General features: G+C 35.2%; 1 protein-coding gene across 4 annotated transcripts in view; it reads left to right on the top strand.

The window, feature by feature from the left end:
- Positions 1 to 14,639, top strand: part of TENM3 (teneurin transmembrane protein 3) — a 502,165-nt gene that overhangs the window by 421,525 nt on the left and 66,001 nt on the right. For all 4 annotated transcript variants that reach the window (XM_058192837.1, XM_058192839.1, XM_058192840.1 and 1 more), the window contains one exon: positions 2,872 to 3,018. In XM_058192837.1, the coding sequence (XP_058048820.1) occupies positions 2,872 to 3,018 (147 nt within the window). The remainder of the gene's footprint in view (positions 1 to 2,871; positions 3,019 to 14,639) is intronic.

Raw genomic sequence — 14,639 nt, 5'->3', positions numbered from 1 at the left:
AAAGTACAAGAGTGAGAACAACTTTTTCATGATTTCATGTAGATGTCTGGAAAGAAAAAGGAGATATACCAAACTTTTCCTCGTCTATTAAGTATTTTATAACAGAACTGTACAATTCTATGAAATATTGACTTTCAGTTGGCCTTGACAACAGAAGTCACAAACCATATAAGTGCACTACAATTAAAATTCTTCATGCTTTTCAATGGATGTAGCTATAAAAAGGTATAACCAATATATCTGAAATCTAGACGTAGATTTTAATTGCTGAATGTTTATATGATTATTTACAATAAAAAGTATACTGCTCTGAAAGGAAGGACAACTCTTTTCAGTAAATCACTACTTTTTCTATTTGTGAATTCTGAAAATTTTCATCCTTTATTATTGTTCTTAAATGTCTGTTTTTTTTTTCTTTTTAATTCTCAAGCTCACTATTTGGATAAAATAGTTAAAGGTACTGTATATTTGCTCTTACTTGACATGGTTCCATGTATCTCTACATGCCTTCATATATCTTGGTGTATATTATAGTGGTCATTCCATTAGACTTGGCAAGTGCAACGTATTCATACTCATTGAATTACAGATTTCATTCATGTTACTTTCCATATGACTTGGATAAGAGAAGACTTAATGTTTTTGTTATCTGTTAACATTTTTACTAAGCAGTTTGTTAAGTTTCACAATATGTGTATAAATAGATTCACTTTGATGTTCTCAAATGCTGAAGATTAGAAGTATTTATTGTTTGTGGTGTCTTTAAGTGTCCCAACTTTGTTGTTGGAACAGACGTTCAATTATTCATGTATGAAAAAATATGAGAAGGCCCCCTGACCTGGAAATTTATAATAGAAACAGGAGTTCAGGTCTGATATGAAGGAAAAGTGGGAGACATTTAATGCTTAAACTCTGAATTTTGCATTCAAGTATCTTGACATATTTTTTTAATAGTATCCACTAAAATTAACCATTAAACTTTTATTACTTCAAAGAAAAAATGTAAGAAAATCTGTGCAATATATGAAATCTCTTTTACTTACGAAGTTGAAAGCCACTAAACAGCAAATATTTTCATATCTTCAGTTGTTGGTAGAAGTCTGGCTATTTAATTTATTTATTTTTATTATCATCAGTGCTCCCCTTTTTTCCAGATTGCCTTTCTTCTATTCCTTATTTGTGCTTTTTCATTAGAGTATGGCAATATCCAGGCTTTCGTAGAATTCTTGTTAATTGCATCAAATTGTCTGCAATACTTGATGATAGGACAGATAAAGCTGTGTATCCTATATAGTAATCAAGTGGAAAAAATTATTTCAAAACTAAAATATATCCTCTGTGTGTATAGTTAAAATGTGCAGGTGGCAAAAAAATGCTAAAGAAAAAGCAGGTCAAATATAATCTCAGCCAGGTAGGATTACATGACATCCATAACAATAATTTCACCATACCTGGTCATGAGATGTTACTATATGCCATTTCAATGAAATTATTGTTTAATTTGTACTAATGTAGATAAATAAAGGCATACATTTATAATTATTTTAGTCTAAGACATAGGAACAGATTCTCTCATTAATATTATCAATCTCCTGGAAAGAATCCTGTTCTAGAACCCAGAAATATAGTCAGAAAAAAATGGCACATTTTACATATTAATGTGGTGGAATAAAAATTAAGTCCTAAAATCTTATTGATTATAATTCTGCTTTATTTGCTTATGTGAATGTCTTACAACACTCATAGATAAGGAATACTAGAATTTTACATACCTATATTTATATAAACTGTCATCATTCTCATACAGGTCATGTTGGCTGCATGCCAGGTTTTCATCAATATGAATTGACAAATACTGTTTTTGATGTAATGTTAGATTTAAAAATAGATCTTGGATATATTAAATAATTTTAATTGTTTCCCAAATTTTCCCTCCTTGGCCATAAAAGCAGACAAGATAGGATATAAAGGTAACAGAACAAAAGCCTTAGGGAGATTGTCACAAAAAAATTATAATCACTCTCCGCTCTGTCTTGAAGCACGTCACTACCGTGTTTTTGTTCAGTCTATCAATGTTTTATTGTGGTCCTTATGGTATTTCATTTTGTCCGTCCTAAATACTCAAATACGCACAGCTATTACATTTAGTTGGAAATCTTGTTGGTCCTGTCCCATCCGTATGCAGCCTGAATCCTAATGTTTGTTAGACTAGATGCTAAGCTGCTTCACTATTTCCTGAGCTTTGCTTATTCTGTGGAAAGGAATGTATTTTTGGCATAAAGTATAGTCATAAAATTGACATATACTTTGTGCAATTATTTAAAGCACTGTAATTTCACATGAATATACGGCAACTCTGAGACCAGATGAAATTAACATCTCTTTTATTGAGTACTAAGGAACATACCTTCCTTTGAATTTTAAAAATACTTCTTTAAAACAAGGAGTTTAACAAAATCTACATAAGTAACTTGTGATACAAATATATCAAATCATTATTCTTAAGAATAGAAGCACTATTGTTTTATCTTGAGACTATGTTGTATGCTGTGATGCTGTTGCCTGCTGTTTCACTAAAGAAAATGAAAATATGATTTTGTCTGGCCTGCAGGTATTTAGTGGTTTCTTAGATATATTTCCTGCCTGCACAGGTAAGTGGTGTCTCAAAGTGTCAGACAAATCAAAGATGCCACTTAGTTAAGAATAAGAATCCTAGTTAATGTTGCTGTTACTCTCCATGTGCAATTACAGTATTTGTGCTGTTCTGAAGGCCTGTTCCCAGTAAGTGTCCCCTGTTTGTATTATAATTAGATTGAAATATTTTTGCAATATTTAAATCACATGGAGTATCCTTTTTGTCTGTTTTAACAGAGGGATGCCCTGGCCTGTGTAATAGTAATGGAAGATGTACTCTTGACCAAAATGGCTGGCATTGTGTTTGTCAGCCTGGATGGAGGGGAGCAGGATGTGATGTCGCCATGGAAACTTTATGTACTGACAGCAAAGACAACGAAGGAGGTAGGAGGTGTAGAGCAAAATTCTTGCACTGCGAAAAAAAATGTAAAATTATTGGCTTCTTAATCAGGTGAACAAAATACTGCTGTGAGACTGATACAGAGCTTTTACTACCTGGGATGAGATACATGCAGAAATGTGCTTCAACATTTATTGCCTTCATTTTGTATGCTATCAAATCCTTAAGTGCTAGTTACAGCAAGCAAAATGTGTACATCAAAACCCATTAGTGAACATTAGATTATAAGTGGTAATATATCTATCAAAGACCAAATACAATAATCAAATGAATTTTATTATAAAAGTGCATACCAACAAAAATGGTTGTGAAATCCATTTTCAGATTAAGTTTTGGAAAAGTTACAGGAATATGCTAAGAAATAGCTTCATAAAAGTTTCTCTTTTTTAACTGCCCTTTATCAGCAATAGTGTCATCCCTAATACTACATAGAGGCTGTCCTCAACTTATGATCATTGATTCCAACCACATCACTTAGCAACATAAATGCCGGTCTCAATTGCCGTTCTAAGTCAAAGACTACCTATAACTGTGTATTAACTATATTTTTCAACGTTTCCACCAATTTGTTTAAAATTGAGGTCCATTACCCATTTTGAATCTTCCCAACTTTCATATTCCTGATAGAAGCAAAAGTATTCTGGTTCCCAAATTACATTCAAATCTTTATTTCTCTTTCCCTTTCATATGGGCCATATCATAACTTCCTTTCCTGGTTTTTCAAATTGTTCTTCTCAGTATGCCTGGATAAAGCTTTTAATTTTTCCCTACCTCTTCCAGCCTCTTCTTGCCTGTCCTCTGTTTCTTAAATCATTATAGTTACATTTTCACCTTGCATGTTTAAGAGGATACTGAGGTACATTTCTAGTTAACCATTTTGTCATATCTTTATATTTTATTTAATTGCCCAAGACAAGGTGAAATGCCTATGTGACTTTAGGTCTGAATAAAGTCCAATTGTTTTGTAGCAAGTTTTAGTTGTTCTGCATTTACCATATGAGTAATTTTAAGTTCTGGCCTATCCACACATTCAGCAACAATGGAAAACTATGGAACATTAAATGTAGTTGGACCATCATGCGCTATAGTCAGAATCTAAATATAAGTGAAAATATAAATATAGATGCACTTTCTGTAATAACAAAAGTATCTAATACACAAAACTATTAGGAAAGTAACGTATCTATAAGGATGACAGTTTAATATTAGATTGAATTAAATACATGGTAAAACTCTGATCTCAGAGCATAACAATTTTAATCATCTGCCATGATACTGATTTCTAGTGTTACTTAATATTGTGTAAAATCTTGAGGTTAAAAATTGAAAATTATAAGAAAACAATAGATTATGCCACTTATTAGCATAATAAATTTTAATTTCTGTAATAATCAAATAAACAGTATGGACATTGATTTTCCTTATGCAGAAACACCATCCTGCCCAGCAATATTAGTAGGTGTGATTTAGTATTCATGCAAATGGTCCTACTGAGTGTCATTATGTGTGTCAAGGAACTAAATAAAAATCTATTACTTTAATTTCTTCTTTGTCTCTAGGTAGATAATACTTCTGCAAAAGATATTACCAAATTGTTGAATTACATTGATAAACATTACAAAATCTACCCTACTGAATTCAAAATTTCCCCCCCCAAAATGTAAAATTCATCTTCTTATTAAAAAAAATCATAGCCAGTGACTCACACAAATTTATCACTGTTTACTCAATTAAATATCCCTAAATTGACATGTGAAAAAAAATAATCCAGTAGGAAAATTAGAGTCACGTAGGTGAGATGGGTTGTGTTCCATCTTAAAAGATGCAGAAATAAAAAACGTAGCCATGTTGGAAAATAGAGGGGGGGATAAAACCCATAGAATGGCAGTGTTGTTATTGTCACAGATATATCACAAAATGCCGAACTGTTATTTTACTTCTTCAGATTTTAAACTGTCTCATACTAAGTTGTAAGACAGATTTGACAAGTGAGGTCACAGACTCTTAAGTAGCTTTTTCTATTGAAAAGTGATGGGACTAGAATGCAGTTTAAAGCAAAACAAAACACACATGTATTTATCATGCATTTCAACTGTACCTTGTGCTAGCCAGTTTATTTTAGTCCTACCAAGCTTATCAAGTATTAAAGCAACTAGAGATCTATCGTAGCAAGTTTGAAAATGAAAATAGAACAAATAAAATAGAATGATCATTACATTTTTTCTTATTCTTCACCATCTCAGTTTCTAAAATCAGAATAAAAAACTTGAATTCCCATATCCTATTGTACAACTATGAATAAACCTTATCTGTACTGAGTAAACCCAAGATCAGTGCAAAATCCCTTTAATTTTTATCTTGTCAACTACTAATTTAAGGAATAAAAATATACCAGAGTCCTAATTAAAATAAGTCTCAAACTGTGAGATGAGCAGCATATAATTTTTTTTTTTTGTTTACATTTATATCCCGCCCTTCTCCGAAGACTCAGGGCGGCTTACAGTGTATAAGGCAATAGTCTCATTCTATTTGTATATTTTTACAAAGTCAACTTATTGCCCCCCCAACAATCTGGGTCCTCATTTTACCTACCTTATAAAGGATGGAAGGCTGAGTCAACCTTGGGCCGGGCTCGAACCTGCAGTAATTGCAGGCTACTGTGTTCTTAATAACAGGCTTTACCAGCGTGAGCTAAACCAGCCCTTATTTATTTTAACCGGCCCTTATTTATTTTAATAATAAATAAAAAGAAAAATTACTTTATTAATGAAATAAGACCCAGGTAGTTTCAGATTCTGTTTGGTAAGTTTCAAATCACAGCAAATCTACAACAAATCAAATGCTGCTATAGTATATACAAATGAAAGAATTAAGAGAACTTATAAATAGCTCTACTTGACAGGCAGTTTGTGAATTTATTTGTTTGCTTTATTTGAAGCTATATAGTGTGGCAAGGGCATTCACAATGTGATACATGTCATCTAATCCTTTCACTGCTTTCCAGCAATATATATGTATGTAAATGTTAATATTATTTAGGCTGCTTAATATTTAATAATAATGACCATTGTTTTTGGTTATCTTCTTTGGGGTTATTTTTATCCTTTTCTTATTTGAAAGGTTTCAGATAGCTCCTGACTATTCTATACTTTTTCTCTGAACAGTTTCCAGATATATTCTGAACTATAAGATCAAAAACATTAAAAATATTCAAGAAGTGGATGACATATATTTTAAATGGGGATAATTGTGCAAAGTGATTCTCATTAACACTTTCAGTTGCAATTAACTATATATAATAATCATAATTTAGTAGATGTGAACATTTTAAAGTTTTTGTTTGATATCTTTTTTTATTCAGAATTTTTTAATTAAAAAATGGAATAAGAATCCATTGTTGGTCCTGACTACAAAGGTGCTGTGATATTTCTACCAGTAGAAGCATTTTACTTCTGTTTTTGTTTTTTTTACACAGTAGCAATATAAAATTTGGAAAAAGTACTAGGCATATAAAATATATAGACAGATATTTTTTCATTTAGAGGAAACCATATTCGTAACTATCCATCACTCACTTCGGCAAACATCTGATAAACTTTATAAAAATATAAGAAACAGCAAAATGGCTTGGTTCTGTATTTTGTCTGATGAAAAGGAGATTAATTTCCTGATTAATATGAGAAGAGAGCCCTACAAAAATGTATCTACAATTGATTAGTTCAGAAGATGTCAGTTTCATACAATTTTGTTATCACAATCCACATTCTAGATTTATATTTGCTTTTTCTCCAGTAACAAAGGTAAAATATTAAATGTTAGCTTTTATTTTGATAAATGTTGTAAATGTCTTCAGTTTCAAAAAGACAAATTTAAGTTTATCCCACTGTACATCTTAAGAATCAATATGCCAGATACCAAATTTAGGTAAAAACAGATTATAAAAAGAACATGTTTTTCACAGCAAAAACAGAACAATTGATTGTACATATTTCCTTCTCTTATTCTGAGGCCAGTCTTAGATTGAATCTGATGCTGGTTTAGTTGTTAGTGATAACTATAGGAACTGTAGTCTTAGTCTTGTGCTCTGTAGTTTATACAAGCCTATGAGTTCCAGCAAAGTTCTTTCATTTTCTTTCATATTTCCTTATTATTTTTCCCTTCTTTATTACCCATCTCTTCCTTTCTTGAAGACAAGATACAAGCAAATCCACTCATATTGAAGAACTTTTGTGATAGCTGTGGTAAACTAGAGTTCACCTCTAGCAGCACACCAATGGTCTACTTGTTTCTCAGCAAACTCAAACTCTAAGGACATGGCCAGCAATATTCAGAGTGGCCAGAAGGCCTGTTAGCATTCTTCTACAAAGTCAAATGGTTCTAGGGGGTGAAAGCTGATGGTCCCAGTGGTCCATTTCCCAAATCCTCTGCCACTAATTTCCTGACTTGGTGCTGTGAGGAAGGCCAGTCCAGCTGTGACTTCAATAAATTACATCTACTGTAGGGATTATCCTTCAAAAATAAGACATACAGGTAGTCCTTGATCTGTTACTATAAGGAAGCATGCCCATTATGGTCACAAGTCATCATGGTCGTTAAGCGAGATGCTCACATTACTGCCTTACTTAATAACCCCATTCCATTTCTTCTCAATGTGGTTATTAAATGACCATGCAGGTTATTAGGGAGTGCAAGATGTCTTTGGGGTGGAAGAGACTGTGGGAAACCTAGCGCAGGCCCAAGTCTGCACTCCCCAACTCATGCATGGCCTGTTCCAAATATTCCAAAGCCTTCCCTATCCCCTGAGGCACCTCATGCTGCTGTTCCCATTGCTTGTGATCCCCGCAGTCCTTAGGCTTGCTTCCCTACCCAGCTGGGTCCCAAACTTTCTTTTCCACACAACTGGGTCCCCACAGACCCAGAGCCTGCTTCCCACTCCACTGGGTCCCACATCCTTTTCCTCACCCCTATCTCCAATCAATCACTTATCTTTTCAGTGCCTTAGATACCTTCTTGCCACACAGTGTCCCTACACACAGAGGGACAGAGCCACCAGGCTTCCATTGTGTAGGGAGGCCGAGGAGTGGAACAGCCTGCTCATTTCCCAGTGGAAGCCCCTCCCAGAAGCAGATGCAGCCACAATTCATCAAAATGGGGCCTGCTTCCAGAAAGGCACATATAGCCACCACTATGTTCACAGGCTATGTGGCAGATTGGCTGCTGCAGTACTAAAAAAGGAAGTGACTGTATGGTGATGAGAGTGGGAACAGATGAGACCCAGAAAGGTGGGAAGGATCCAGCAGGATTGGAAGCAGGCTCAAGACTTGAGGAAACCCAACAGGATAAGAGGGGGAGATAGCTGGTGGGGGGCACTGAAGTGTCCCTGTGGGTCAGTCATAAGTGTGGTGGATTGCCAAATGCCCAGGTTTTGTTCAGATGATGTGGAAGCACTGCAGCAACTGTAACTTTGAGTAAGGATTGTAAGCCCCCTTCGTTCAGAGCTGTCATAATTTCAAATGGTCACTGAATGAATGGTCATAAGTCAAGAACTACCTGTACTATCTTGGAACTCTCCAGCCTTGTGCAATCAAGAAGGGAGAAAGGAAAAAACAAGAATACTCCCCTCTTTCATTTTTCTCACATTATCTTGGTCTGGTTTTTTTACATCTCAAAAACCTGGTATTTTATCCAGGATTTATAGACTTTCTATATCCACTGTATGACTGTGGGGTGCCCTAAATATACATGCATAGTTAGTTAGTAATAACAGATGTGTTAACTAATATACATTTATGTGGAATCCTTAATGCTGTCTGAGTTTGGTTGTTTGCTTGCAGACATTTCATTACCTAACTACGGTAGATAACAAGTGTGAGTGATTGTGGACTTTGCTCCCTGTTTTTATACAGTATCTTGTCCTGCCAATGTTGACATGGAATTGGATTTCTCTTTGGTAGTTCCCTCATTGGGGAATTGTTTTGTCCTTGATTGTTTGTCTGGTGTTAGTCCTGCCTATTTAGATGTTAGCTGCTGGAGAGGATGTGTTCTTGTCTTTTTCTTTATTTCTTAGGTTTTTTTCTTTTTGTTATTGCTTTTGTTTTTCCTTCTTAGCCAACCAAGTTCATAGAAAACACACCAAGGACACTACAGTTAAATTGTGAGCTTCATATCTTCTCTTCTATTTGAATATATGATATGTATTTCACAACATATTCCTCAAACTGCATTGAGACATGTGGCAATTATATTTGGACCCTATATATAAATTATTTAGATAGCATAGAATCCGGTATGCCTTTGCCATTTATTGAAATTCTCCATTGATTAATTGAAGGAGGACTGTTGCCTCTTACATAATGTCAAAATCTGGTGAATCTACAGGAATAGATATGTTGGAAAAAGGAAGGTGAAATGGTATGTTTATCCCAAAGACGAGAAGTTTAAATGACTAAAAGTTGTCAAATACCATATTTCTCCAAAAACACGACCCATCCCAATAAAAAGCCCAGTCCTCTGTCCCATTGTCTCTCGGCTTGTCTGCAACTGTGCCAAAGAAACACCAGCACAGGGCGTCTGGATCCCCTGCCTCCCCCTTGCCTCTGCCTGTTGCTGGTGCTGTCGCACAAGTTTCCAGCCAGCCTCCCATGAGCCAGGCAGCTGGGATCGTCTCTCCCCCCCCCCAATGCCTGTGCCTTCCATTGCTGATGGTGCAGGGGGGAGGGGGGGGAGGGGAGAGAGAGAGAGGGAGAGAGATCTGATCCAACCTCCGAGAGTTGGTCAAAGCTGGCAGCGATGTGCTGTCTCTCTCTCTCTCTCTCTCTCTCACACACACACACACACACACACACACACACACAAACAGATCTCTCAACCCCTTCACCAGCGCAGCAACATCCCTTCACTAACCTGCTTTCCAGCTCCATTCTCCACTGCGCTTGCAAGGCAAGAAAAGTAGTCTGTGGGACTACAATTTAAAAAAAAGTTCAGACCTTTCAACTTCTCACAAAAAAAAAATCTCACGAGGTTGGAAGATAAAAAAATACAGTAGTTCAGACCTTCCAACTTCACAAGATTGGGGTTTTTTTTGGTGTGAAGTTAGTAACAGAGTTGGAAGGGATCTTGGAGGTCATCTAGTCCAAGCCCCTGCTCACGTAGGAGGCCTGTACCAGGGATTCAAACTGCCGACCTTTCTGATCGAAGTTGGAAGGTCTGAACTTTTTTTTTTAACTGTAGTCCCACAAACTACTTTTCTTGACCTGTACATGCAGCAGAGAACGGAGCTGGAAAGCTGGTTAGTGAAGGGATGTAGCTGCCCTGGGGTGGGGTGGGGATGAGGGTTTGCCATGGGTGGCCTGGCTAAAAGGCCTTCAGGTAAGGTGGTGCGGGACGCATGGGGCAGCTCCGCACCCCCTGCCTTGCTTCATCCTCCATCCCCCTATCGCCCCCCCCCCACTGAGCCGGTTTGAAGATTCCTGTTCTGGGCAAAGAGTAGCCTTAGAAGACCTCCAAGGTTTCTCCAACTCTGATTCTGTTAGGAAAAAGAATGACAAACATCTCTGTGCCTGAGCAAATGCACATTTATACAATATTAGATTCAGTACATAATGGAAAAATTAATGAGCATGCATTGGCAAAGTTTCTGTAACTTCTATTCATAAATATTTTCCAGAATTTTCCATGGAGTTAATGTTATCAACATTTCATTGCAGTGCATCTTTTAAAAACAGTATTATATTTTCAGTCTTAAAAAATACGTTTAATGGTTTTGTATAGATGGAGGTTCAAATTGAAGTATATAAATGATAATTTACTGAATGAGACTGTATGCAGTATACTGTATCTGATTGACTGATTGATTGATTACATGCTATTCAAGTGACGTCATCTCTTAGTAATCATATACATATATTGACAGATGACAATCTGTCCCTAATCTGGTTTTTCAGGCTTCCAACAGTGCACACATTGGCACTGTAACTAAATCCATCAGTCTTTTTTATCTGGGTACATTTGATTCATTTTTAGGGATATATCAATAGGCATGTAATAATTTGCATGTACTATTAATTGTGAGATTAATTTTTATAGAGCTAGATTTTTTGTTCTCAGATAAGTAACTTTTTGTTCTCACTTAACCCATTTCTGAAACTGCAATCTCAGTTCATTATTTTAAAGAACTGAGATTGCAGTTTCAGAAATGGTTTTTTTTTCCAAATCATCATTCACTCTGTTTTTCATTGAAAGTAAAAAATATCATCCAGATTATCTTTTTAACATAAGAGACTAAATCAAATGTAATTTGGATGTTTTAATAAGCTGCTTGAAACAGAGAAATGTTGATATTTTCATAATGCTTCACAGTGAATTTTAAGTCATAAAGTGATAGTGGGGAGTTACTTCTGTGAAAACACCTGTTATGGCGTTGTGTAAATTAAGCTATTTCAGTTTATTCAAAAAGCTGATTAAAATATTATTTTTAGTATTATAAATGGACACAGCAACACTACAATTAGTCTTTTACATAATGTCTTTAAGAGCAGGTTAATTTAGCATGTTTTCATTGCTGCCATTTAACTTAGTTAATACCTAGGAACTTTAAAAAGCAGGTTCTGCTACATTTTTAATCTTGAGTAGTAAATGTCTTTAGATACTGGCTGAATATTTAAGGATAAGGTTTTGAAGACTAAAGGCCATAACAAGAAAGGCAATAACATCACACAATTGGGCAAGATTGTGGTTTTATAGCAGGAATTTTTGTGGGTTTTGAACATTGCGTTTCATAAATATTTCAGTGTGTTAAGCTAATGCAACAGCATTCATTGCTTTTATCTTATTCTTGCTGAAAATTAGCAGAAAAATGCATCTTGAAAATGTTATACTGAACAATTCTTGTTCTAAAAAATTGCATAATAAATAAGAAAGAGAAAGAAAGAAAGAAAGAAAGAAAGAAAGAAAGAAAGAAAGAAAGAAAGAAAGAAAGATTGATTTGAGGACTACATGCCAGCTACTAATTGTCCATCAAATTTCATGCCAACTACTAAATGTCCATCAATATTCTGGACATTTTAAATCGTTCTCAACAAATTATGGTCATATTACTTATGTAGCATAGTCACATCTCTTTTAAATACCAAAAATCTTTTTTTCTAATAACATGGAGAGGTTTCGTCACAGAGCTCATACTTTATGATAAAAATTTTCTAATATTTCTAAATATACATTTGGGATTTGAGACATACTTTTCTGATGGAGCACATAACTTGCATACAGGAACTAAATCTTGGGTTAATTGATACAGTGGAGAAAGATGCCCTTTTCTAAACCTCTGAAGAGCTCTTTCCCACCAGTGTAGACATGATTGGACTAGGTCAATTCAAACTTTGATTCAATATATGGGAGCTTTCTTTGTCCCTAAATATCAATATTTTATTTAATCATACCAATGGGTTTTGAAGAAATCTTGACTATTGGACACTTTTAATAAATAAATGGTGACATTGCTCAACAGTTTTAAAGAAAAAATGTCATTAATTCTGTAATGATTTCTGTTCTTTATTTGGTTATTATGAAATATATTTTAAAAACATATACTGAATTATTTTGAAGTCATTATTTTGCTATAGTATATGACTTACTCTCTTAAAAAATACTTCGGCATTCTCTTCTCAGAAACATTTGTACATTCTTCTTCAGAAGAAGAATCTGTGTGGCTCTTGAGTTATATGCCCTGTAGAGAGCTTCATATATTGTTCCTAATTCCTTTTTAGTGTAAAATTTGTTTCTTCAGTGATACGTGGTTCAAGAAAGAGCGTATATTATTAATAACATGTATTTGCCTTCTTCCTTATATGACATAATCTAAATTCTTCCAGTAGTGGTGTGTCTGAAAAGGCTTCTGCATCTTATCAAATATTGATACTGTATATATTAACATAGAGAACTATGGTGTAATAATTAAGGCACCAGGCTAGAAGCCAGGAGACTATGAGTTCTAGTCCCACGTTGGATACCAAGCCAGCTGGGTGACCATGGGCTACTCACTTTCTCTCAGTCCTCTGATGGAGACAGTGTCAAATTCCTTTTGTAAAACCTGGATAAGAAAACCTTAGGGAGTTGTCCAGGAAGTTGCAAACAGTTAGATAGGATTGAATGGGAGAAAGAGAGAGAGAGTGTGCGCGCACACAACATACACACACACAAAAAACAAAAACAAACACATTCTCTGAATAGCAAGAGGTGCAGGTATTTCTTACGTTCTTAGTTTGCCTGTGTTTCATTCATCCAATCAGAAATATGGTTGTTTCTTTGAGAGCATCTCAGAGCAAGAATTGCCAGTGAACTGTTGCCACTAAGGTGGATTTTTACTAACAGTCAAAATTTCTGGAGAAGGTTATAACTCTGTTTAGTGGTTTTAGCTTATTTAAGTGTTATTATTTAAATGTTGTACCTTGATGAACGTATCTTTTCTTTTATGTACACTGAGAGCATATGCACCAAGACAAATTCCTTGTGTGTCCAATCACACTTGGCCAATAAAATTCTATTCTATTCTATTCTATTCTAATATGTGTGTGTGTGTGCACGTACATACACATGCACATGAACTACAGAGAGCACACATAAATACAGGAAGGGAGGGGGAGGGAAGGAGAAAGAGTTGCAACATTACTTCCCAATTACTGTTCAGTACAAGAATGGAGTGGAATAAGAATGGAATGGAATGGAATGGAATATTCTATTCTTCATTGGCCAAATGTGATTGGCCACACAAAGTAACATAATCCTAAAATACCAATAGTAGAAGATAATAGGAAAGACGAGAAGGATAATAGTTATACAGCCCTACCACATGGATAAATATCTTTTGACATAAGACAATGCTGTGGGAATTAGGTGTTCAGTAGGTATAAAATCAAATCAAATAAATAAATAAATAAATAAATAAATAAATAAACTCTGAGAGGAGGAATTGAAACAGTTCATGTCCAGGATGTGGTGGGTTTGTAAATATTTTGTCAGCCCTCTTTCTGGTTCATGCAGTATACAGGTCCTCAATGGAAGGCAGGCTGCTTGCAATTGCTTTTTCTGTAGTCCTAACTGCACTTGTCCTGTTTGGTTGCTGCACCAAATCAGATAGTTATAGAAGTACAGATGACGGATTTAATAATTCCTCTGTAGAGCTGGATCAGCAGCTCCTTGGGCAGTCTGAGTTTTCTGAGTTGATGCAGGAAATACATTCTGTGTTGTGCCTTTTCAATGATGGTTCTAATGTTACGTGTCCATTTCAAGTCCTGGGAAATTATAAGACCCAGAAATTTTAAGGTATCTTCTGTTTGATATTGTAAGAGGTGGTAGAATATGAGGGCTCTTCCTAAAATCAACTCTCATCTCTACAGTTTTAAATGTATTCAACTCCAGATTGTTCCAACTACACCATAGGGCCAGTTGTTTAACCTCCTGTCTATATACAGATTCATCACAGTCTCAATTGATACCAATGACTTTTGTATCATCTGCAACCTTCAGTACTTTAAGACAGCAATCCTTCAAGATGCAGTCATTGGTATAGAGCTGTGATGGTGAACCTAGGGCACACGTGCCAGAAGTG

This window comes from Ahaetulla prasina, chromosome 8, assembly GCF_028640845.1.
Source record: "Ahaetulla prasina isolate Xishuangbanna chromosome 8, ASM2864084v1, whole genome shotgun sequence".
Lineage (NCBI taxonomy): Eukaryota > Metazoa > Chordata > Lepidosauria > Squamata > Colubridae > Ahaetulla > Ahaetulla prasina.
The sequence above is the reverse complement of the archived record's forward strand: the minus strand, read 5'-3'. Positions and strand labels throughout refer to the sequence as shown.